Genomic DNA, 22,782 nt, shown 5'->3' on the forward strand with positions numbered 1-22,782 from the left:
GCAGAAAACCAAGTAAAGATTTAAAATTCAATCCATCCAACACATATATATATCACAAAAGCTACAAAAGTCAAAAGGTATCCAACAAAGAAGAAATTGTCAATGATTGTAGCCACTCTTCTGTAGCATCCAGACTTCCTCTGACTTCCTGCTTCCTGTCGAGCTGCTTTCACCTCATCCAGAATCAGCTTCAACAGATCAACATCGCCTAGTTGACCCAGAGGGAAGAAACTTTGCTCTGGTTTAACTTTCTCGTTCTCTTCATCGGGCCCTGTAAGGGGAGCAAACATGAATACTCTGGACTTTTTTGTTTTCATAGCAGTGCATTTAATAAATTTAATAAATTTAATAAATAGCAGGTGCATTTAGTATAAAGCTGTAAAATCATGGTTTACACCAAACTGCAGAAAATACAAAGAGTTAATGAAGTCACAAAGCCTATGTTGATCTAAAATTTACTAATAAGTTTGTTGGACAATACAGATTTCACATATGATGCTTTTATTTTAGGCCATAGAGATGCTCAAGTTTTACTGTGGAAGGATGAGCTTTATTATGTAATAAGTAATGTTGGTGGATTATTATGGGATGTTAATGGCTCATAACAATCTGTTCAGGTTAGCTATAGCTTCTTAACAATTACCACACATTTCTTCACTAATTAAGACTATATTAAATGACTTTGGATCATTTCAGAACAAAATAATGAAAACTTAATCTCACTGCTGCGGTAGAGAAACCTTTGACTCAAAATGTCAAAATAAAAGCGCTTCCTGTTCCATTGTTTTAGACAATTACCACTATTTCAATTAATTACTACGCTTTGTCTTGTTCAATATGTTATTTATGCATCAAATTTTAATATCTTTATTATTTAGAAATGGGACCAAAGGTTTTAAATGTGCATTAAGAAAATATAGTTTGAATGACATTCATAAAAAGAGGAGAAGAAAACCCTCCAAACCAGATTTAGTCCAATATATAAAGGAGCTGACAATATGAATACAGGGATATACAGCTATTAGCTTAGTTATTAGAAAGACAAAAAGCAAAAATGCAACATTAACATGTTTAACCTCTTTCCTATTAATTTTATTTGAGCATAAATGTATATTTTACATTTTATATTTAAATATCTTATGTGATCAATTTACAAAATAATATAAAATCAGCCTTTAGCAGATTTTTTGGATGGTAAATCAAATGTTAAATAGTTAGAAGACCATTGCTGACAAATATTAAAACACTTAAAGGTAATATATATTAAATGCTCATGTAATAATTTAGGATGAACAGTACAGGTTTATATTTCTCGTCTACAATGATGCAGTCAGAGGTGACCTGGATGAGAAAATGTTGACTTTAGATGTTAGAGACTTAAAAAGAAACGACTTGCAAACATCTCTGCAATAAAGAAACTTTGTCTCCTCAAATATGAATAAATATTTGAAAACATTTTTCTGTTTTTACAGAAACACTGACTGAAAACATACCTTTGTGACCCCTGGTTACCTTCTTCTTATTGATTTTGACCTCTGTGCAGTTCTTACTTTCTTTATCACAACACTGATCCAGATTAAACAGGAAGCTCACCAGCATGGATTCAAGCACACTGAGCCACACCAAAGTAAACACTGCAACGCAGAGGTTGGCTGGAATAAAAGGCAGGGCTTTATTAGAGCTCTGTGGGCTGTTACTGAATGCAGTAAACTCTGAAGAAGATCAATATTTGGTTCATTATCGGCTTCTGCTCACCAATAATCGGCAGGTCCACTTCTGTTGAGGGCAAAATGTCCTTCAGAATCAGCAGTAAGACGGAGATGGACAGGAGCACTGTCACTTTAAAGCCAAACTTTTCCCCCGAATCCACAGAGATAAAAAACGAAGCCAGATCCAGGACCAGTAAATACACCAGAGGAATAATGAAGTTTACGACATAAAGAAAAGGCTTCCTCTCGAGCGTCACCTGAAAGAAACGTCGTGTTAGGATCAGATAGACTTGCAGACGAGGAGGAATCTTCCTCAGATTTGCTCTTACAATGTAAACAAGTGCGCTGTGATATCTCTGTCCATTGGAGAGATGATCATGGACATATTCCATGTCTCTCAGAGCCCATTCTCCTTGGGTGACCATATACTGCTCAGACAGGGCCATCAGGGTCAGGTTGTCTTCGGCTGATCTCAGAACCAAGGTGTTCACTGTGCACAGAGCAGAAAAACATTTCAATCATCTTCCTGAAGCTGCCCTGGATGTTTTTTTCAGCACATTTTACCATCAGCGCCCATGGAGACAAACGTGATGTTGCAACGTTGCACGTCGAAGGGGAACTTGTAGAGGTTGAAGCTGCAGGTGAAGGTCAGCTTCTGGCGAGCGAACGAAATCATTGAACCGTTGGGTTGCAGGAGGACCCAAGGATCTTCATAGAGGCTGCTGCTATCAGAGGCACTGAAGGCAACATCAGAGGAAGAAGGTTTAGGCTCAGACATCTGACAACATAAAGGGAAAATATGGTGGTTTTACTGATAAACTTTTCCTGAAATAGCAACAGCTCGTATCAGTCATCGATGTAGTAGATAACCTAAATAAATCCATCCAGGTGATCCAGATCATCCACTATTACCATCTAACATAGAAAGTACTCCTGGGTCAATGTGTGCTTCTGTGCTTTCTGTGTCTCTGCTCTGTCTTCTCTACCATAGAAAGTACTCCTGGGTCAATGTGAGCTTCTGTGCTTCCTGTGTCTCTGCTCTGTCTTCTCTAAGCCCCAGTGGGTCGAGGCAGATGAGCGTTCACACTGAGCCTGGTTCTGGTTCTGCTGGAGGTTCTCCTCCCTGTTAAAGGGGAGTTTTCCTCTCCACTGTCGCTTCATGCATGCTCAGTATGAGGGATTGCTGCAAAGCCATCAACAATGCAGACGACTGTCCACTGTGGCTCTACGCTCTTTCAGGAGGAGTGAATGCTGCTTGGAGAGACTTGATGCAACCTGCTGGGTTTCCTTAGAGAGGAAACTTTCTCACCAACCTGGAGGATCTGATGGAATCTGACTTTGTAAAGAACTTTGAGATAACGCGTTTTGAATTGGAGCTATATAAATACATTTTTATTCAATTAAATACAAAAATAAGTTTTCAGAAAGCCATCCAACTCAGCCAGATGCATGGTGCAGAGTTCTGGAAGTTTGCAAAAATAAAGATCTAAAGTGTTTCGTGCATTTCTTTTGGGTTTCCTGAGTGAACATCATGTTAATCAACCCTTAGCTTAAGTAAAAGCTAAATGTATTTTAGGGGGTTTGTCTCTACCAGCTGTGCAAAGCCACAGACAGAAAATGTTTTCCATATTTATTAGCAAAATCTCACAGGCTTAGACTGGATGGAGAGTGTCTGTAAACATACTTTTTAAACCATTGCCACAGTTTCTCGATTGAGTTTGGGTCTAGGCTTTGGCTGGGCCATTCTAGTACATGATATGTTTTGATTTAAACCAGCTTTAAGATGATGTGTTTAGATGATGGCAATAATTACATGCTAAAAGTAAATTATATTTACAATTAATGTTAATAACTCTATTTCTGCCTGACCCTGACAGTTGCCCTACACCTAACCATAAAAATGATGTTCTACCATATTAAGAACAGGCGATGGTCCCCACAACATTGCAGGTCTTCAAAAAGTAATTACACCTGCTAAGATCCTCACGAGGCAGCTAAACAAGCACACACACACACACACACACACACACACACACACACACACACACACACACACACACTCACTCCTGTTGAATGACTATATTTGGGATCCAGAGCTTTGACCGTGGAAAAGACAACTCGTTTATCCCGCAGAAGTCGGAGGAATCCCAGTTCAGGAACTCATTTGTCCAAGCCTGAGAAGAAGAAATAAGAAAAAAAGCTGAGCTTTTAAGGACTTTTGTGGCACAGAAGACCTTGTAGAGACGAGTAACTTTCTTCATTTTGTAAATGTAATTTAATCCTTTTAAATGCATTGTTTTACTGACACGTGAAAACTCTTACCATCGTGAACAAGATGTGACCTGTGACAGTTTGAGACTTCTCATCCTGCAGATATCAGGATGACAATTAATTACAATGTCTGCTTTGCATGTTTGATTATTAAAGCTCAAAAAGTTCTTAATAAATGTATCACAACACCTGATTTTTTTGGGGTAAAAATGAGCAATTGTGGAATCACTTCTCTTGGAGGATGTACGGTCAGTTGGTTTATTTTTTATGTTTAGAAAACATTTTGACCCTGATATTTACATATACTGTATAAAAAGGCAGTGTCGTACTGTCTGACATTAAAGGAGCAAGTTTAAAGTTTTTTCTTTTTATTTCCCATACATGCCCTTCAATTTCCTCTATTTACCATGGTTACCTCTATTAGCTTCATTAGTCAGTTTATTAGAGAGTGATTAGTGTCGAATCCTCTGGGCATGTATGCAGGTGTGACTTGCTGCACGCTTTCGTTCACCCTGCTACTTTGTTGAGTCTCGGCTATAATCGATGCATTAGCGAGAGAACACAGGTTAACTTTAATGTTTATAGCGTTCTTACATCAAAACACATCACGCCACTAAATAAAACACCTGCGCAGTCGCAGAGACAGATGCTTCCCTTCTCAAATGCACATGTGCAACGCTGGTGTCATTTCAACTTCTGACATCTGCGGAAAAAAACTCTGAAACATGCGCAATGCTTTTTCAAACGACGTCACATTTGCTCAATCCCTCTGAAAAGCGACTCCAGTTGCCCTGATGGTCCGACAAATAGATTACAAACTGGCAATGTCTGCAACACCAATAATTCTGGAAGATGAGGACGTCCAGGGGGGTTAATTTCAACGTGCTTAAATGGATAAGCACAGTGTTTAACAACTAAGATGTTAGTTGAGATGTAGAGGCCCGGAAGTTGGCTTAAAGAAATCTATATTAGTGGAAAGGTAAGGTTTTCTCTTGCTAGAAGTATGGGCGGGCTGTGCGATAGCTAGCATGTGGCAGCATTATGCTAGCTAGGCCTTGTCAGGATTTATTCAGTTGTTTTCCTGCAGATTAGATGAACAAACAGAAGCGTCCAGGATGCATTTAAATGGTTGCAACGAGAGGTTTGCTGCGTTTATTTGAGCAGCTTCACGGTTTGTAAATGTTTACACTAGTGCTGTCAGTTAAATGCGTTATTAACGGCGTTAACGTAAACCCATTTTAACGGCGACAATTTTTTTGACGCCGTTAATCGCGCGTCGCGTAAAAACACACACACCGTTCCCTAATGTTTTTCCCCCTGCCGCGCTCTCCGGACTGTGTTTCTTTTACCCTCGGCGCTTTCCGTAGTTTCAAGTGTGCTAGAAAACTGTAGCAAAACAGACCCGCGCTGCGCTCACGGTTGCCAACAGTGAGCGCAAAGTTTCTTTTACCCTCGACACATGCGACTTTAGACTTTTCTAAAAGCGCTTCAAAATTTTACAAGTCACAGGTTGCGGTTTTTTGGGGCAGGTTTCTGAAAGTGAAATCGCTTATTTGGGCTCTAAAATAAGTGACGAAATAGCGGTTATTATGAGACCTGCCTGCACTACATTTGAGTATATCCAGCTGAAATATCCCTCCGCCATAGGAGCCGACGGTAGTAAAGGCAGACAGAGCAACTCTGCTCGTATTTTCTGCAGTTTACGGTGCAATAACCGGTGATAACTGCTGAAAGTAGATTACATGGTGCAGATCACTATTTTATCAGACATTGGTTCTGAAGATGAGTTTTTAACATGCTGATAACATTGCAGAAACCCCAACCCATAAACCGTACTTTAATGCTTATTAATTTGTTTTCTCTGTATTTGACAAACTAAGGCTGAATCACGTTGCCAAACGAAGGACCTGGAGTTACTAAACAGCTGCTAAACAGTCTCTTTCAGGGTATTAAGCTCCTGGCCCAGTTGCAAGCAAAGTGTAAGACTGGAATGACCTGGAAATTTAAAACCTTTTTCCAGGCTTAAACTATGAATATGGATATAAACAGCAAGCAAAAATATTCAAAGAAATTATTGTTGTTGGTGTGAAAGCTCAGAATTAGATGTGTGTGAGAGTGAGAGAAGAAATGAACAAAACTTATGACTTTATTGAAATGTACAATTTTTATTAATTTATATGTTTATGCATAATACCATGTCTAGCTTTGTTTAAGAGGCAAAAAAAATATATCGGCATGAAAACAGGTATTTATTTACACATTTGTTTACACATGTAAACATCAGGGCATCATGATTAGTCATATAGCCATTATAGTCCAGAGTTTAACATTTGGCACCAGGATGTTTTCATTCCAATTCTGAAAAGTGCTTGAAAAATAACAAAAATATTTTTTGTACAAGCATGTATTTTATTAGTGGGATTTATTGCAAAATTGCATATTAAAATGCCCAAACAGGCTATTACACTTGCAGAAATAAAAGGATAAAATATGCGATTAATTTGCGATTAATCTCGAGTTAACTATCGACATTATGCGATTAATCGCGATTAAAATTTTTAATTGTTTGACAGCACTAGTTTACACAGATTGAAAGAGAGGCTGAGAGCCATGGCAGCTCTACGGATTCTTGCTTTTATGGTGTTATCTGGTAAGCTTGTTTGCATTTATGCAGATTTATAAAAATGACAATATATTTTTTTTAAAAAGCTATTAGAATATGTCTGTTTTTACATAAAGTTTAGGTGAACTCTGCCTGAAAATGTTGGTGATCTGTGCTCAAGCTCACCTTCAAAATGAAAATCACTATTTTGTGGCAACAATTATTGTTATTTGTAAGGCGGAGAGATAAAATAAATTCCCGATGTCTTCAAGACATGGCCGTGGAAAAAAAACAGAAAATAGAATAGTTACAAATAATTAAAAAGGAAAAAAAAATCATCTAATTGCTTATTTATGATAAACATAGAATAATTATTTTAATGCATGCATCTTAGTTTTATTAAAATTTCCCTATGCTCTTTCTGAATAGGCTGTTAGTTTCACTGTCAACTCTTTTTTCGTTATTCTATTTATTGTAGTATTTTAGATATATGGTTTATAAAACTCTATCCTTCATCGAGGGACAAGTGCTGCTAATTAGCTCACGCTATCAGCACCATTATGCACGCTTGGCTTCCTCAGTCTGTTTGTTATTGTGCATCTGTCCCAATCAAATAAACTCCATAAATAGATCTCTTGGCTTTTTATTAACAATAAGGACATGGTTTATGAATGCTACTTATTTTTTCCCCAGTCTGGATAGTGCATAGAAATGTATCATCAACTGGGGAGTCCTAACTAGTTATTGCTTAATGTCGTCTCTGCATGCTCGACGCCTAAAGCTGGTGGTATCGGTTCATGTATAAAGTAAATCTGGCCAATTTTCCTTACAAAACACATGCGGTGCTCAACAGACGTTTAGAAAATGGTAACTAAAACAGTAATAATTGAACTATGAATAACTACATTGGGTTTTGGATGCCTGAAAGAAGCTTCAATATGAACAACAAAACCAAAGAGTCCCTGAATGAACAACCGGGTGAAAAAAATAAGAGTTTAGGCTAACTGTGTGGAAGTGTTTCTAGGTATATTTTATCTAATTTACAATCCTTTGCTCTTGCAACAGCAAACCAGGTAAAAACAAAGCAGATGAAATGAATGAATTAAATTAAGAGGACACTTACAACCCCTAAAATGCCGTACAGCAACATCGCCAGGTCCACTACAGTGGTGGTGGTCCAGTTCTTCACTGGTCGCATTATTTCAAGAGTCGTATCAGACGTAGCCAGCTTCAAATGTTCCAGCAGACCATGATATGAGCAATATGAAGACTGACCGCTGCAAACACCTGCTGAAAACGAGTTAACACAATCTGGATCTCAACACGGACTCAGAACATTTTCTGACTTGGGGGAAAAAAAGATGTTTTAAAAGTAACAAGCTTACCAGATAACACCATAAAAGTAAGAATCCATAGAGCTGCCATGGCTCTCAGCCTCTCTTTCAAACTGAGTAAACCTTTACGAACCGTGAAGCTGCTCAAATAAACGCAGCAAACCAGTCGTTGCAACCATTTAAATGCATACTGGACGCTTCTGTTTGTTCATCTAATCGGCACGAAAACAACTGAATAACATTTCAATTGTTCTGCAGCAGCTGCAGGAAAAAGCAAACATCTCAGTGTGACACCATGTGGGGAGTTACGTTGTCTGTAACTAAGAAGCGGGTTAATCAAAGTTCATCAGCTGCTCTGAACAGGTATATTACTGTATACATAACGCTTTAGTTGTAAACTGATATGATGTAAAGAAAGTAAAAAAAAAACAAGAACTTGTGAAATTGGTAAAATTAGCACATGAGAGCTGCACAAATTTACATTTGTTGTAGAAAGAGCATTATTTATGTGGGAGTCAGGATTAGCTTTAATTACCAATTTTGTGCATACAAACACTTCTACTTTGCTCTCCATTAGGACATTTTCAGTAGAAATTGGGAGTATTTCCTAAATACTTAAAGACAAGTTTTACAAAAGAGGACGACACGGTTAAATTAGTTCAAATACGCCTGATTACTAACCTGAAGTCTCATGAGAGACAGTCTGACTCTGTAGCGCCGCCCTGAAGGTAAAAGTCTAAACTGCTTCCGTCTGTAAATAAATAAATAAAAAAGTTTTTTTATTTATTTATTTACAGCTTATTTTTTAAGACCCTATATCACTTTATCAGAACCTAAAGGTGGTACTACTGAACAGGTAAGTTTCTGGGTTCTTTCCAGAACCTACATGCTGTTTTTCTGAGCTTACAGATAACTTTTCCAGCATTTGCAGCTTACTTTTTCAGGAACTTAGAGGTAAATTTTTAATTTCTGGGGTCCTTTCTTAAAACTTTTTTTTTTTATGTACAGGTTACATTTTGAAACTCACAGGGTACTGTCCTGCAGTTTACAGGTACCGGTTTGGAAATTAAAAGGTATTTCTCTTGAACATCGAAAAAACAAAAAGTGCAAATTAGAAGTGTACCAACTTCCAAAAGTACCACTAAAACAGACTCAGCTCCACCCCAGACACGGTCTTTTTTTATCCAAACTCATCTAATAAACAGTTCCGGACTTTAAAAAACCAAAAACAGCAGACTCAAAAACTGTTTTTGTCCCAGAACGGTCCAATCACTTACCTGAAGACACCCTACGGACAGAAGGTAGTAAATATCCTGGTCACTGCTAACTTTTGTTTTCGTGTTTTACTAAGCCGATTATTTATATATACATTCACAGTGTTACCAAAGGTATTCACTCATTCTTCCAAATTATGGAAATCGGGTGCTCCGATCACCTCAGCTGTCTAAAATCCAGTACCGGGCATCCAGACTGTTTCTACAAACGTGTGAAAGAACGTGTCGCTCTGAACTCAGACAACTCCAGCGTAGTTCTGTGACTGGAAGCAACGAGTCCAGATGTGTCGTTTCCTCACTCCTAAATATTCCCCAGTCCGCTGTTGATGGTTTTATAACAAGCGACTGGAAACGACTCAGCCAAGTGGTCGGCTTGGTGGCCAGCAGAGGTCGCCAACGTCCTGCAGTCAATCGCTACAGATCTCCAACCTTCGTGTGGCCTTCAGATCCGATCCAGAACAGAGAGCCTTCATTGGGTTGGGTTTCCAATCGCCCGGCAGCTGCATCCAAGCCAGACATCACTAAAAGTGCAAAGCGTTGGACGCAGCACTGGAAAGCACGACGCCATTGGACTCTAGAGCCGTAGAGGAGCGTTCAATGGGAGGGCGAATCACGCTTCTCCATCTGGAGATCTGATAGACCAGTCTGGGTTTGGTGGTCACCACAACGGTGCTTGTCTGGGTTCTGGTGTGGTGCCGTTTTTTTTTTTTTTAGACCCAATTCCCAGTAAAAGGAGCTGAATGAACAGACCAACTTTGTGGGAACGGCTTAAAGACGGTCCCTTCCTCTTCCATCATGGCTGAGCACCAGAGCACAAAGCGAGGTCCATAAAGACCCGGGGGAGAGCGTCTGGTCCGGATGACCTCGACCGGCCTGCAGAGTCCAAACCTCGACCCAACAGAACACCTTTTAGGGTGGATTAGAGCAGAGACTGAGTGCCCGACCTTCTCGTCCAACATCAGTGTCTGACCTCATAAATGAGCTTCTGGAAGAACGGTCAATATTGCCAAAAGCGAATACTTTTGGCAATATGGTGTACATGTGTGAAGTTCCCACTGCCAAAGGAAAGCTAAACTATTTTTTTATTGTGTGAAACGATGACAATGAATTTTATTCTATGAAGAAAGCGTTATTCATTAAGAGTGACTCGACTGCACCATAGTTGTGTAACTTCAGATCCTAAAACGTATAAATCGTCCCACTTTTACATCTGGTGTTGTGCTGACTTCTGACTTGTCCCTCTTGTTATCTCCTAAAACATAAAGATTCAAAACTCCTGCTGTGAATATATAGCAAATACATGAACGCAGTTTACTCATCTAAGAAAAATATTCTTCCTTTTGACATCCGGCGCATAAAAAGCTGCATTTCTGCACAGCAGACAAGTTCAAGTTCTGCACATTTTTAAACCCTCAGATTACCACAAAACAGTAGTTAGTAGAACAGAAGAGGGTCCTTTATGACTTTTTCTTGTTAAAGACATTTGGGAAACATAACCATGTTATTGTCTGTGAGCAGTTTGTAAATCTCAAGGGTTTATTTTAAAATAAACGGGGGATTCTCATGATGACATTGATCTGTTGGCAGAAAAAATAAGCCACACCATGCAAACATTTGCTTTCCTTGGTGTAAGTAGAAAATGAAAGGAAACAGAAAGACTGCTGCTGCTTTGGTGTGAAAACTGCCCCCCCCCCCCCCCCCCCATCTGAAGCTCATCCAGACTGGATAAGACGCCCCGGGCGGCTGAGCCTCAGGGGTAAACGTCCCTGGGCAGCTGGAAGTCCTTGAAGGTGTAGAAGGAAATGTCTCCGTGGTCCACGACAGCGAAGACGACGAGAACGTCGCCGCTCTGAAAGGCCAGCTGCTTGATGGCTCGCAGATCGGGAACAGGACCGTCGAAGCTGAGACAAAAGAGAGGAGGGAAGGCTCTCAGAGAAACACCATCCGCAACATTTAGGAAATTAATCTACAACAGGAAGACCAAAAAAAAACGAGCTGACGAACATTTTTCCTGACATTTACTGAATGAACAGGAAGATGTAGGCAGAGTGGAGATTCATCACCGAGTTGATTGTTCTCATCAGAATGGGAACAAAAAGCCAAAACACGACAGGTTAATTGTTTTCCTGCAGGTGGATCCTGAGTAAACGAGCATTCGGGCCGCAGCTCCTTACCTGCAGACACACATGCGGGTGTACGGTTTGCCCGGGTTGCTCTTTTTGAAGTCAGCCACCGAGTCCGGCTGGTAAACATTGAAACAAATCCTCCACTCCTCCGAACCTTTCAACCTGTGCAGACAAACGACATCCACCCCCCCCCCTCTGAGTGATGCAACAATTCATCACGGCGCTGCGCTGACAAAACACCGGCGCTGCATCTTTACGGCTCTGAAAATTAAAGATCGTAAACAGTGACAGCGGCGGGGCGCGGCGGATTTATCGTCTCCCTTACAGAGGCGACTCAGAGCTGATGGCGGCTAATTGAAACGGGCGACACGAGGTCATGTTTGTTATTACGAGGCATAATAAGGTGGCCGGGAAACATGGCGCTTATCCACCAACGTTTAAAACTGAACAGCTACTCAAAAAGCACTATACACACATATATATATATATACAAACTACATATCTCATGAAATGGGACTTGAAGGAGAGAGAGAGAGAGAGAGAGAGAGGAGAGAGAGAGACAGAGATAGAGACAGAGGAGAGGAGAAAGACACACAACAGAGACAGATAGAGGAGAGAGACAGAGATTGTCAGAGAGAGAGAGAAAAGAGAGGGACAGAGAGAGAGAGAGAAGAGAGACAAGAGAGAGATACAGAGGAGAGAGAGACACCACACAGATGACAGACGAGAGAGAGAGCCAGAGACAGAGAGAGAGAGACAGAGAGAGACATAGAGAGAGAGAGAGCGAGAGAGAGAGATACCCGGAGAGGAGACAGAGAGAGAGACAGAGATAGACAGAGAGAGACACACAGAGAGAGAGACAGAGAGAGAGACAGAGAGAGACACAGAGATAGAGAGAGAGATATAGAGAGAGAGATACATATATAGAGACAGAGATACATATAGATAGATAGAGAGAGACATAGATATATACAGAGATACATATATATATATACACATATATACATATATATACATATATATACATATATACATATATATATATACACATATATATATACATATATATATATATATATATATATACACATACATACACACACACACACACACACACACATACATACATACATATATAGTATGTCTGTATGTGTTATGAATATAAAAATCAATTGGTTAAATCTAAACATTGTGGTCTTCATTATTTCATAAAACCATATGAACCTTTTAAGATCTGGCATAAACACGGATTAGCAACAGACTTATTGGGGGAGTATTAAAGAGATAAAATTACTAATATGAGAAAAAAGTCATAGGAGAACAAAGTAAAAAAAAAAAGACAAAAGTGGTAATATTGTGAGAAAAACGTTTCCAGAATAGTCACAGCTATTTAGTCCTGGAGTAATAGGGCCAGATTAGATTCTTATAATTATTTGTATTCTTTTTGAATAAAGTCAGTAAAATCAAGCCAAACGGATACGAAAATAAACTCGTAATATTACAAAAATACAAATATTACGAATATAAAGTATGTTCTGAGGTTAAAGTCCCTCTGATACTGTTTAAGTGACGGAGTAACTGCAGATTTGCCCCATTCAACATGGCGGACGCTCTGACGCATCCCCAGCATAGGCAGAACCCGCCCAACGACGCTTCTACGCATATGATGTCTATATGTCACTACCTGATAGGACCCTTGAGCTTGTCTACAAGACTGCCTGACTGTAATGTCTAAACTAAAGTGCATTCATGTAAAGCAGCCCACGCCTAGTAACTTAATTCAATATAAAAGTTACGTTTATTTTATTAAGCCAGAAACAGGGCAGTGTAGTCCAGCTACTCTGTCCTCCCCACAGAGACGGATAGAAAGCTGTGGAAGTGAAGGAGTGATATTATACACCTGGGAAGAATATTTAGTGCGCCTTATAATACAAAAAATACGGTAGACCAAATAATTTTCCCACTGAAGCTCTGATATGTTCCTGTATACATAAAATCGCAAAGACATTAAGGTTTGTGGTCGTAATGAGACGAAAAAGGGGAAATGTTCTAGGCGGGATCCGGCAGTCGGTGTAAACGGCGACCGCTGGTGGTCGATGTCCCGCAACGTGACTCCTCAACATGTCCCCAAGTTTCTTTAAAAATCCTTTTTATTAACCTAAATAAATTTATCAGATGTGTTTTCCTACGACTCACCTGAAATACCGTTGAGTCTGTCGACCCGGTCATGGGCGAACAAATGTAAAGCATTTATAATTATTATAATGATGTGTATTTCAGTTTTGTAGGACAGATATTTCATTTAATTATCTGTTGTTTTTGTTATGTATATTTTGATGTTTATTGTTTGTTGTTGATTTTGTAATTTAAGCCCTTTGTAAATATATAGCTTTAGGTAAAAGGGGGCAGATAACATCAGATTCTTCTTCTTTCTGCTCCCTTTCATTCAGGATTTTAGAACGTTTGTTTTTATGTTTGATTATTTTGTTTGAGCACAGTGAATGAAATAACAATTTTTAAATAAAATAAATAAAGACCCTGATGCTACGACAGAATTCTAGATCCTTGATGTTTACGATGCAATGAAACCAAATGCTTTCATTGCCTGGTTGGTTTTCTCTAGAAGAGCAACGCTGAACTGGGTTTTCCCTTCATTGCATCGGCTGAAGCTGCTTTATAACACACCAAGGAGGCAGAGATGTTTGGGGTTAACTGCGCCTCAGGCTGTGTGCAAAAAGTTAATAAAAGGCTGTCAGACTGTTTGATGCGAGGCGTAAATATGAGAGGAGCTAAAATAAAACATTTCCTTAGCCGTACCTGGACGCTCCCTCCAGCAGATTAGTAGATGTAATCACGCTGATTTTCTCCAGCAGCTCAGCTGAAAGAAAACACCAGATTTCATCCACTTAGCTTGTAATCGCCTTAAAAAACGCGCTCACATCACATAACGGGCACCAGCTCACCGGTGGAGATGGGCTGAGTCGGGTCGTGTAAAGGCGTGACTTCCCCGCTCCATAAGTGAGCCGGTCGGCCTTCCCGCGCCGCCTGCCGCCGGGCCAGCAGCTCGTGGTACTCGGCCCAGTTTCTGCACCGCTGCACCTGCAGGAGGTGAGAATCAGATCCGCTGCGACGCTAAACGTTTAATTCCTTCGTCTGGATGGTTTTTACCTCTCTGTCTTTGTTCACGTCCCGGCGGCGCCTGCGTCTCTCCCTCTCCTCCTCCTTCCGGGACATCCTCACCTCCCGCAGGTTGACTTTCCGCATCCAGGAGGCGACGTCGCAGACGCCCACCGTTACGCCCCCGGGAAGCAGCGAGGGGTGCGGAGGGGCCACGCTGCGGGGCCGGCCGGTGGAGCCCAGGTCTGGGAAAGGGATGGCGCTGAAGTTCCAGCGAGAGCGAGCCGACGGGGAACCGGGGGACGGTCTTTTGTCCGCCTGCCGGTCGGGAACATCCGTCATCCACCAGGTCCTGGCCCCGGCTTCGGCTGCAGAGCCTGAGGAGCAACTCTGAGGCTCCGGAGGCTCGGCAGAGGTCGGCAGGTGTGACTCGGGTAGTTTATCATCCTCCTCCATTTTCTCAGCCGGTGACTCTCCTTTACTGTGACGGTGGAGAGAACAAACACGGTGAAATTAAACAGCGTCACTGTAAAAGATGTTAACAATTAAACTGTTGTATTTTAAACGCTTAAATTAACCGATTTTACACAAAATCTCTGCAAAAAGCACCAATCAGGGCACGGCTGTGGGCGGGATCTTTGCTCACCTGCACGTCGGCGTCGGGCTGGGGCTGCGTTTCCTCTTCAGCTGTCTCCCCCCTCGCTCTCGTGACGGAGGCAGGTTGAGCTGCCTGGCGTAGGACGACGGCTCAGAGCTGGAAGAGACCAGATAGAACGTCAGTGAAGGCCCAACGCCGCAGGAACTGAGGAGAACCTCAGAGAAGAGTCCGATTAGAAGCAGCTGTGGCTGGAAAATGTAACATTTTATGAAATCCAACACAGAAATTTATTTAGATTTCTTTAATCTGCTTCTAAACACAAATATAGTTAATTAATTTATTACTGCTGCTCTATGTAAGGTGCTTTACAAACATTAAATTAATCGATCCAAACTAATGCTCGACCACCTGCAGATGATGAAAGATGTATGAATAATGTGAATATTAGTTTAAAACATACATCCTTATTTTCAGACTTTGACCCTGGGTGTCCTTTTTTTATTTACTCAGGAAAGCCCCATTAAGATAAAGAGGCAGCAAATGTTACATGACAATTACTCAATTAAAATACCATAAAAATTAAGAAAAACAACCAGAATTAAAGAAGTCATCTCTGGTATTCTCAGTCTGGACCCAAAAGTAGTCAATGAAAAAAGTTAATATAATTTCCGGTCTTTTTACGACATGTTTTAATCTCTCTGTTCTATTTTAGGTGTTTTAAACTACAAGTTATAAGTCTCGGTTTTATCTCCTTTATTGAGTCTACTTTTGCACAGTCCTTTGGGCAAACATGCTGTTTTTTTTTAAAGTGCTGAATAAATACACTGGACTTGGTTTTTGCACAAATTAGAATGCCACTGAATTGGCATAAACATGATTCTTTTTTACTACCGAGAACAAATTACACCCAATATATCGAAACTAAGAGGGTATTTCCACCTAAAATAATGACATTTTATTTTAATATGTGCCTAATGAAAGCCCTTAAAAATAACAGTAATTTTTTTCACTACATGGCTTGAGACTAAAAGATAAATTTACTTTCTAAAAATAGGTTGTATTTTAAAGATTAAAACCAGCACATTTGAAATAAATTAAAATCAATAATGCCGTTTTATCCTGATATACTTATAATTCGATTTTTTTAATGTGTTGATCTAACTTTTAATTATATTTGGAAGCAAACAAAAGTAACATTTCCCCGTGTGAAGCAAAGACCCAGCTTCAGCTCCTGTTACCTGGGATCAAATCTGTGCACCACATAGCCGAGCCTCTTCAGATGCCCGAACACCTTCGTTATGGAAGAAGAACAATCGGATCAGCTCAGAAATGCAGGTTCCAGCTTTAATCGGCGCATCAGAGCAGCGGCCGCACCTGATACTGCTGCAGGCTCACAGCGTCTGCAGACAGGAACATCTCATAGCCGTCCTGGATGGACAGCGGCAGGTCCTGATGAGACACCAGCAGGTTGCCCTGCTCCCATAAACACAAACACGCTCTGTCAGACACGTCAACAGGGAAAAAAATGTTTCCTCTGTTGGTAAAATGAATTAATTAGCTCCTCGTGGTCAGAGAAACACATCCTGATCATCCTCTGCCACTCACACACTCCATCAGGTAGAGAGCTTCTTCAGGGAGGAGATACTGCTTTCCTTCTGCAGAAAAACCCATCGTCTGCCAAAACTTGCCCTGACAAATAAACATAAAAACACGTATTATTACTTCTGCAGAAATAAGTCACAACGCATCCAAATTACAAAGCGTGGCCAATTTTCTATGTTTACTATTAAACTAAAAACCACGAGGGTAACACATGTTAGACCCTGACTGTTAGAATTTAAGTGGAATTTCAGAGGAAAACACGGAAAAAGAAGAATTGGTCACAGAATTAAAAGCTACATTTTTAATAAATTATTTATATCTATATGAAAAGCGTGAAACAAATCCAAACAAAATAAAATTTAAATACTCCCAAAAGAAAATACAAATATCAACTATAAAAAGGAACTGAAATAAAAGTACCAGAAAACATCAAATTAAAAAAGTGAATAAAATTATGTAAAAACAATAAACATTAGTTTTATTAAATAATTGAAAGTGAAATCATTATTATTACTATTTAACATAAAATACATCTACTAAATATTAAACAATCAAGTCAAAATAAAGTAAAAAGGAAGGAAATATTTAGTAAAAAGAAAATACCACTTTAAAAGATGAAAGAAAAAGACAAAAAGAAATTAAGCAGTACAAAAAAAGACAGAAAATGAAGCAAAGTCCCCAAATGATAAAAAGGTAAAATAAAACTATATAAACTAAGCTAAGTACACGATATGAATTAAAATATTAAATAAATACTGCCAAAAATACAAAAATAAAAATAAAAACAGAGGCAAGATTAAATAGAAAAAAAAAATATAAAAAAAGCAAAAAAAAAAAAAAAAAATTACTAGAATTCAAATGACACAAAGTAAAAACCTACAGAATAAAATAAGACAGTTTTTCTCTGCTTCTAATTGTAGAGAGGCTCCAACCCAGATCAAATCAAGAGGAGCTCCCAGATGGAGCCTTAGCTCTGCACAATTATTATGCAAAAGCTAGGGTCAATAAATAAATTTATTTATGCTGCAATTATTTCTGGCATTGCCTCCATGCATTTAGCACGGAACCCCAGTAATGCCAAATCCTGCTGTGGTTTTGTATGCAAAAAAAAAATGAAAAATTACATTTGTGCAAGACCCCTGAGTCCAGCTATAAAGTAAAATACTAATTATTTATTAAAGCAATAATAAAACAAAAACTATAAAAATAAAAGATAATACTAAAATAAAATAATACTGGGATAACTATTTAAAATACAAAAGTAAAACAAGCACCTAAATCTAATAAAATGTGGCCGAATAATAACATTAAATCAAATAAAGGGCAAAAAAATGTGAATATAAGATAAAATAATGTAAAAAAGTTATAAAATAATAAATGAAAATAAAACTATTCTAGATAGTGTTCTATTAAACAACAACCGGATAAATAATAAATAATTTCACCATTCAAACAATTAAGACCAAATTAAATGTTGTATCCTAACTGAATTAACAGTGAGCAAATCATGTCCTTAACTTAAAGATTTAATTAATACAAAGCTATAAAATTCTGTTGGTTTCCTAGCATAGCTACATTTCAGACAAACACTAAATAATGCAGCGAAAGACAAAATAATAACAACAGGCCTTACAGCTGGACTCTGAAGCTCCACAATGCGTTCACTTGGGATCCAGACGCCTTTCACCAGGTTCCCTCTGCAGAGACACAAACCAGAGTGATGCTGCACCTTTTCCACCGGCTCACTGGAAGTTAGGACCCTCAGATGTGACTCACAGCCTCTCGACCCTCTCTTCTGAGATGAGACGCCAGTGTTCGTCCAAGCTCTGCTGCAGCCGCTGCCGTTGCTCCTCAGAGTCGTCCGGATAGAAGTCCTTCTGTCCTCGGGCCGGGAGCTTGTGGCTTCTGGAGCGGGCCGCAAACAGCTCGCATGGACTGCAAGAGATTGACAAACAGAACAGCTAAATTCAACGACAGCAACTTCCTGTTTGGCCCAGATATCTGAGGAAAAACATGTATTAAAATCAAAAAATATAATTATTAACTCAAACTTTTTTTAACCAGATAAGACAACCGTTGAGATTAAGACCTCTTCCACAAGGCTAGCCTGGCCGAGAAAGGCAGCGACACAAGTCATAGCAGATGGGACAGACAAAAACAACCGTTAAAATATTTAAAAAGCACGAAATTTGACTAATTAAAATGCAGGAGTTGTTGTTAAAGTAACGCTATAAATATAAAAACAATTTAAACTGGATTTCCATTGAGTTAAAGGCCAATACTGATCTGCTACCGACTAAGGCATTGTAAGAACGGACACAACAATCAGACAAAGACAGACTTGGTAGATTTCAGCATTGAGAAAACTGGCTTATTAGGAGAAGAATCCATGCAAGAAAAATAATTAAATCAGAGACTATATTTTTATTATTACTCACAGAAAATATCAATTCAATTCAAACATGCTTTATTTATCCAAAAGGGAAATTAAATGTTGTTGTAACTCATATTATGAGGTTTTCTTCAACAGCTAAAGGCAGGAAGGACCTCCTGTAGGATCTGGAGACGCTTCTGACTGAAGACAGTCTGATGAAGTTGATGCTCAGGGTTTTACGTAACGTTCTTTATTATATAAAGAATCCTTGATCTCCAGAGGTTCTAGAAGAGTCCCCAGAACAGAACCAATCTTCTTTATCAGCTTGTTAAGCTTCCTTAAGTCACTTTATGAAATAATGTATGAATTTTTATATACATTGCCTGAATCCACACTATGTACATCTAATTTTACCAAAAAGAGAATGAAGAACGAGGTGAATAAAGTGTGGCAATCATGTAAATATTTTTCTTTCAGAGAAAACAAGAGACTAGATTAAATACTGTATTTATATCCAGTTTTGTAATCCGGAGATTATCAGTACGTTTGCGTTATACATTTGCAATGTGAAAACAGAGCAGGTCTCCTCTCTGCTCTGACAGCATGCAGGGCTTTCAGGACGAGGCAGCTGCCTGTGAGACAACGCTGAGGGAATGGGGAGACAGACAAGCGACAGAGGAGTTGGGTTTTCAATATAAAGTAAATTTTAACATTTCATGATATCTAAATTAATTTAAAACTCTGATTATGATAAGAATAAGTGTGTAAATATGCAGTAGTTACGCTATATCACATGTTTACATTGTTTTAACATATTATTTTATTCATTCTGAAGGTGTGGCGGAAACCCTGTTCCGTATTCAATGGTTTCAAGAAATGTTACGATTTGTGCATGTAAACATGGTTATTGTCTCTCAGATGCTGATGTCCATTTGCACATACTTTAGCTTCTCTAGGAGTGTTTGCACAATCATGCAAACTGCAGTTTTCATACATCTTTCTGTAAATCGGCTGCTGCTATCTTTTATATTAACTTGAACATTGCATTTTTTACCTGAATATTCTGTATTATCTCTTAATAATTGTGCAGTATGTTTTCCCGTTTCTGATAAATTCTGTATTTTCTGGTTTACAGCTTAACTTTAAATGAGCTTTTTGTTCATATTATTTTATCTAGTGTGTAAGACTAGTATATCCTATCTAGGTATGTTTGCCAATGTCACGCTGGAATTTCACCATTGTGAGACAATAAATGCATTTCCATTCTATATAAAATAATTAAAAAATATTTATAAAAAAGATTTATTTTCTGAAATTTGCATAAATGAAACACTAATTTCCCTCCAAAATTAGAGAACTTCTTGGTTAAAAAAATGTACTTTCTCAGACAGCAATATATTGATGTACAAATCTCATTAGCTGTATAATTTAAACTTGCAATTATGTTTGAGGACAAACAGAAATTAAAGTAAATCAAGTTACCACTAGTGTTTGCAATCTCTCGATGGTAACTCCACTACCGTTTGTTGGTATCATCTGTTTTATCTAATATTAAAGCATGCCTTTATTATTGTTTTTACCATATCCCGTTAATATAAATGTTTGATGTGCTTATTGTTTTATTTATTTTTTGTTGTTCAAAGATTTATTATGCACTATGACAGCTGTTTTATTGACTGTAACTGAACACTACTTTGGTAAAATGGTTGTTTTAAGTGCTTTATAAGTAAAGTTGGTTTGGTTTGGTATTTCCTGTTGCTGAAATAATTGTTTCGTTGTAAAGCATTATTTACATTACATAAAAAGAATCTGCACCTAGAGTAATAGACTATAAGACATGACATTTTCAAGGGATACCAACAACATGTAATGAAAAAAACAGTTTCAGTTTATAGTTTTCAGCACACCCAAAGTTACACAATAATAAGATACCATGTCAAGACATTAAGTAAATAACCTCTACCAACCAGACTGGATATGTGACTTCTTTGGAACAACTTCAGCATTTATTACTTGTATTAATAGCTCTCTGTACTCTGGTAATGAGTCATTTGATGGTGATTCACTTCTAAGGAAAAGCTGATAAACTCGTTTAGAAAAGTAATATAAACAATAAACGCTAAAAATAAAAACAGATACGCTAAAAGTCCCAATTTGGTTTATGTAATTCAAGTGATTTTCACCAAAACATTCAAAAGAGGGAGACAGAGGTAAATCCAGACAGAGTTCTGAGGGAACCCGGATGAAGCTAACAGTTAGCATCAGAGGAACCCAGCGGTCCAACCGAGAAAGCAGTCCGAGTTCCGACAGCCAATAATAAGAAACCAACACCGGCCAAAAGACAAAACTAATTACATAATATTTTAATACTGTTTATAACCCCTGGAAAGTGTACACAAAACGGAATCAGACCTTAATATTTCATTGTAGAAGTTATTTGCGCTCTCTGTCTTGTTTTGGTCCGCCATGACAGGCGGTCCGCCGGCTACTGCTTCCTGCTCCTCTTCGGGGTCCTAACGCCCGTCGGGTTCAAAACACAAATGGTGATAGAAAATGGCCACAAGATGGCGCCAAATTGCAAATATATTTTCAACGTTTTAAACTGCATTTCTTCTGAAAGTTAACAAATTTGGCAATCTTATTTTTATTTATATTGTCTTCAAATGATTCTTTAATTGTCAATATTTTAAAATGTTTAGATTTTACAACTGTAAAACTGTAGAATGGTTTCAGCTTAAATAGCTTTAGAGCTTTTTGAAACTGAGAGCTCCTTCATCTGTACTGTGCCATACCAACTTGTACTGACCTTTGAACTACAACAGTCCAGCCTCTCCTTAACTTTATGCAAAATAAATATGTTTTAAATGCTTTTGTCATTTTAAATGTATGTAAATAAAACCCAGGTTTGAGTAATTCTGGCATAGGCCCTCATACAGAGCATGCATGAAGTGACAGTGGAGAGGAAAACTCCCCTTTAACATGGAGGAAAATCTCCAGCAGAACCAGAACCAGGCTCTGTGGGTCCGGTCCTCTGCCTCGATCAACTAGGGGTTACAGACACAAAAAGCACAGAAGCTTTGAAGAAGAATTGATCCGGGAATCCTTTCTATGTTATATGGTAATGGCGAACGGTCTGCCTCCCCCGGATGATGTCACAGCTAACAGAACGGCAGAGCAGGTGTACCTACTATGAAGAGAAAGAACACAGAGAACAAAAAGTTAAAAGCTGAAATAACAACAAACAATGCAATTTGGAGAGCAGTAGGTGAACTCAGCAGAGTGAGAGAAATAGACCCTGATGTCCTCCAGCAGCCTAAGCCTATAGCAGCATAACTATAGAGATAGCTCAGGGTAACATGAGCCACTCTAACTATAAGCTTTGTCAAAAAGGAAAGTTTTAAGCTTAGTCTTAAAAGTAGACAGGGTGTCTGCCTCACGGACCAAAACTGGGAGTTGGTTCCACAGGAGAGGAGCCTGATAGCTAAAGGATCTGCCTCCCATTCTACTTTTAGAGACTCTAGGAACCACCAGCAGACCTGCAGTCTGAGAGCGAAGTGCTCTGTTAGGAACATACGGGGTAATCAGAGCTCTGATATATGATGGAGCTTGATTATTAAGGGCTTTATACGTTAGAAGGAGAATTTCAGTTTTCTTCTTTTTCCGAGACGGATGAAATTACTTTTAACCTTCCCCAACAATATTATTTTCCCTTTGTAGAGGCCTGGAAACAAGTTGTTATACATAATAAAAACACTAAGTATAAAAATAGTCGCGT

At 38.8% G+C, this 22,782-nt stretch overlaps 2 protein-coding genes across 3 annotated transcripts in view; both read right to left on the reverse strand.

Annotated features, from left to right (window-relative positions):
- Nucleotides 1–7,812, reverse strand: part of LOC118566266 (5-hydroxytryptamine receptor 3A-like) — a 7,860-nt gene extending 48 nt beyond the window's left edge. The window contains exons 1-8 of the mRNA XM_036147723.1: nucleotides 7,706–7,812; nucleotides 4,032–4,076; nucleotides 3,774–3,883; nucleotides 2,274–2,446; nucleotides 2,039–2,199; nucleotides 1,756–1,966; nucleotides 1,494–1,652; nucleotides 1–271 (exon numbers count right to left, since the gene is read on the reverse strand). The exon at nucleotides 1–271 is cut by the window's left edge and continues 48 nt beyond it. Coding sequence (XP_036003616.1) covers nucleotides 21–271; nucleotides 1,494–1,652; nucleotides 1,756–1,966; nucleotides 2,039–2,199; nucleotides 2,274–2,446; nucleotides 3,774–3,883; nucleotides 4,032–4,076; nucleotides 7,706–7,780 — 1,185 coding nt within the window. The 5' untranslated portion in view covers nucleotides 7,781–7,812 and the 3' untranslated portion in view covers nucleotides 1–20. The remainder of the gene's footprint in view (nucleotides 272–1,493; nucleotides 1,653–1,755; nucleotides 1,967–2,038; nucleotides 2,200–2,273; nucleotides 2,447–3,773; nucleotides 3,884–4,031; nucleotides 4,077–7,705) is intronic.
- Nucleotides 7,813–10,642: 2,830 nt separating this feature from the next.
- Nucleotides 10,643–21,507, reverse strand: tsen54 (TSEN54 tRNA splicing endonuclease subunit). Of its 2 annotated transcripts, XM_012854900.3 has the most exons (12): nucleotides 21,420–21,507; nucleotides 18,410–18,568; nucleotides 18,267–18,330; nucleotides 16,637–16,720; nucleotides 16,406–16,504; nucleotides 16,270–16,322; nucleotides 15,080–15,187; nucleotides 14,485–14,914; nucleotides 14,280–14,415; nucleotides 14,134–14,194; nucleotides 11,365–11,478; nucleotides 10,643–11,091 (listed from the first exon to the last, which is right to left on the reverse strand). In XM_012854900.3, exons 1-12 carry the CDS (start codon nucleotides 21,473–21,475, stop codon nucleotides 10,941–10,943), a joined length of 1,515 nt encoding a protein of 504 aa, XP_012710354.2. In that variant the 5' UTR covers nucleotides 21,476–21,507; the 3' UTR covers nucleotides 10,643–10,940. The 2 variants fall into 2 exon arrangements, with proteins under 2 accessions (XP_012710354.2, XP_021167635.2); XM_021311960.2 differs by lacking the exon at nucleotides 11,365–11,478.
- Between the last annotated feature and the right edge of the window lie 1,275 nt (nucleotides 21,508–22,782).

The sequence above is a fragment of the Fundulus heteroclitus genome, chromosome 16, assembly GCF_011125445.2.
Source record: "Fundulus heteroclitus isolate FHET01 chromosome 16, MU-UCD_Fhet_4.1, whole genome shotgun sequence".
NCBI classification, from domain to species: domain Eukaryota; kingdom Metazoa; phylum Chordata; class Actinopteri; order Cyprinodontiformes; family Fundulidae; genus Fundulus; species Fundulus heteroclitus.

Coding starts and splice junctions, on each gene's coding strand:
- tsen54 (XM_012854900.3), bottom strand. CDS start 21,475: ATGGCGGACCAAAACAAGACAGAGAGCGCAAATAACTTCTACAATGAA. Junction 18,569..21,419: donor TTCTACAATGAAATATTAAG/GTCTGATTCCGT, acceptor AATCTCTTGCAG/TCCATGCGAGCTGTTTGCGG. Junction 15,188..16,269: donor GTGCACAGATTTGATCCCAG/GTAACAGGAGCT, acceptor GGTCTCTTCCAG/CTCTGAGCCGTCGTCCTACG.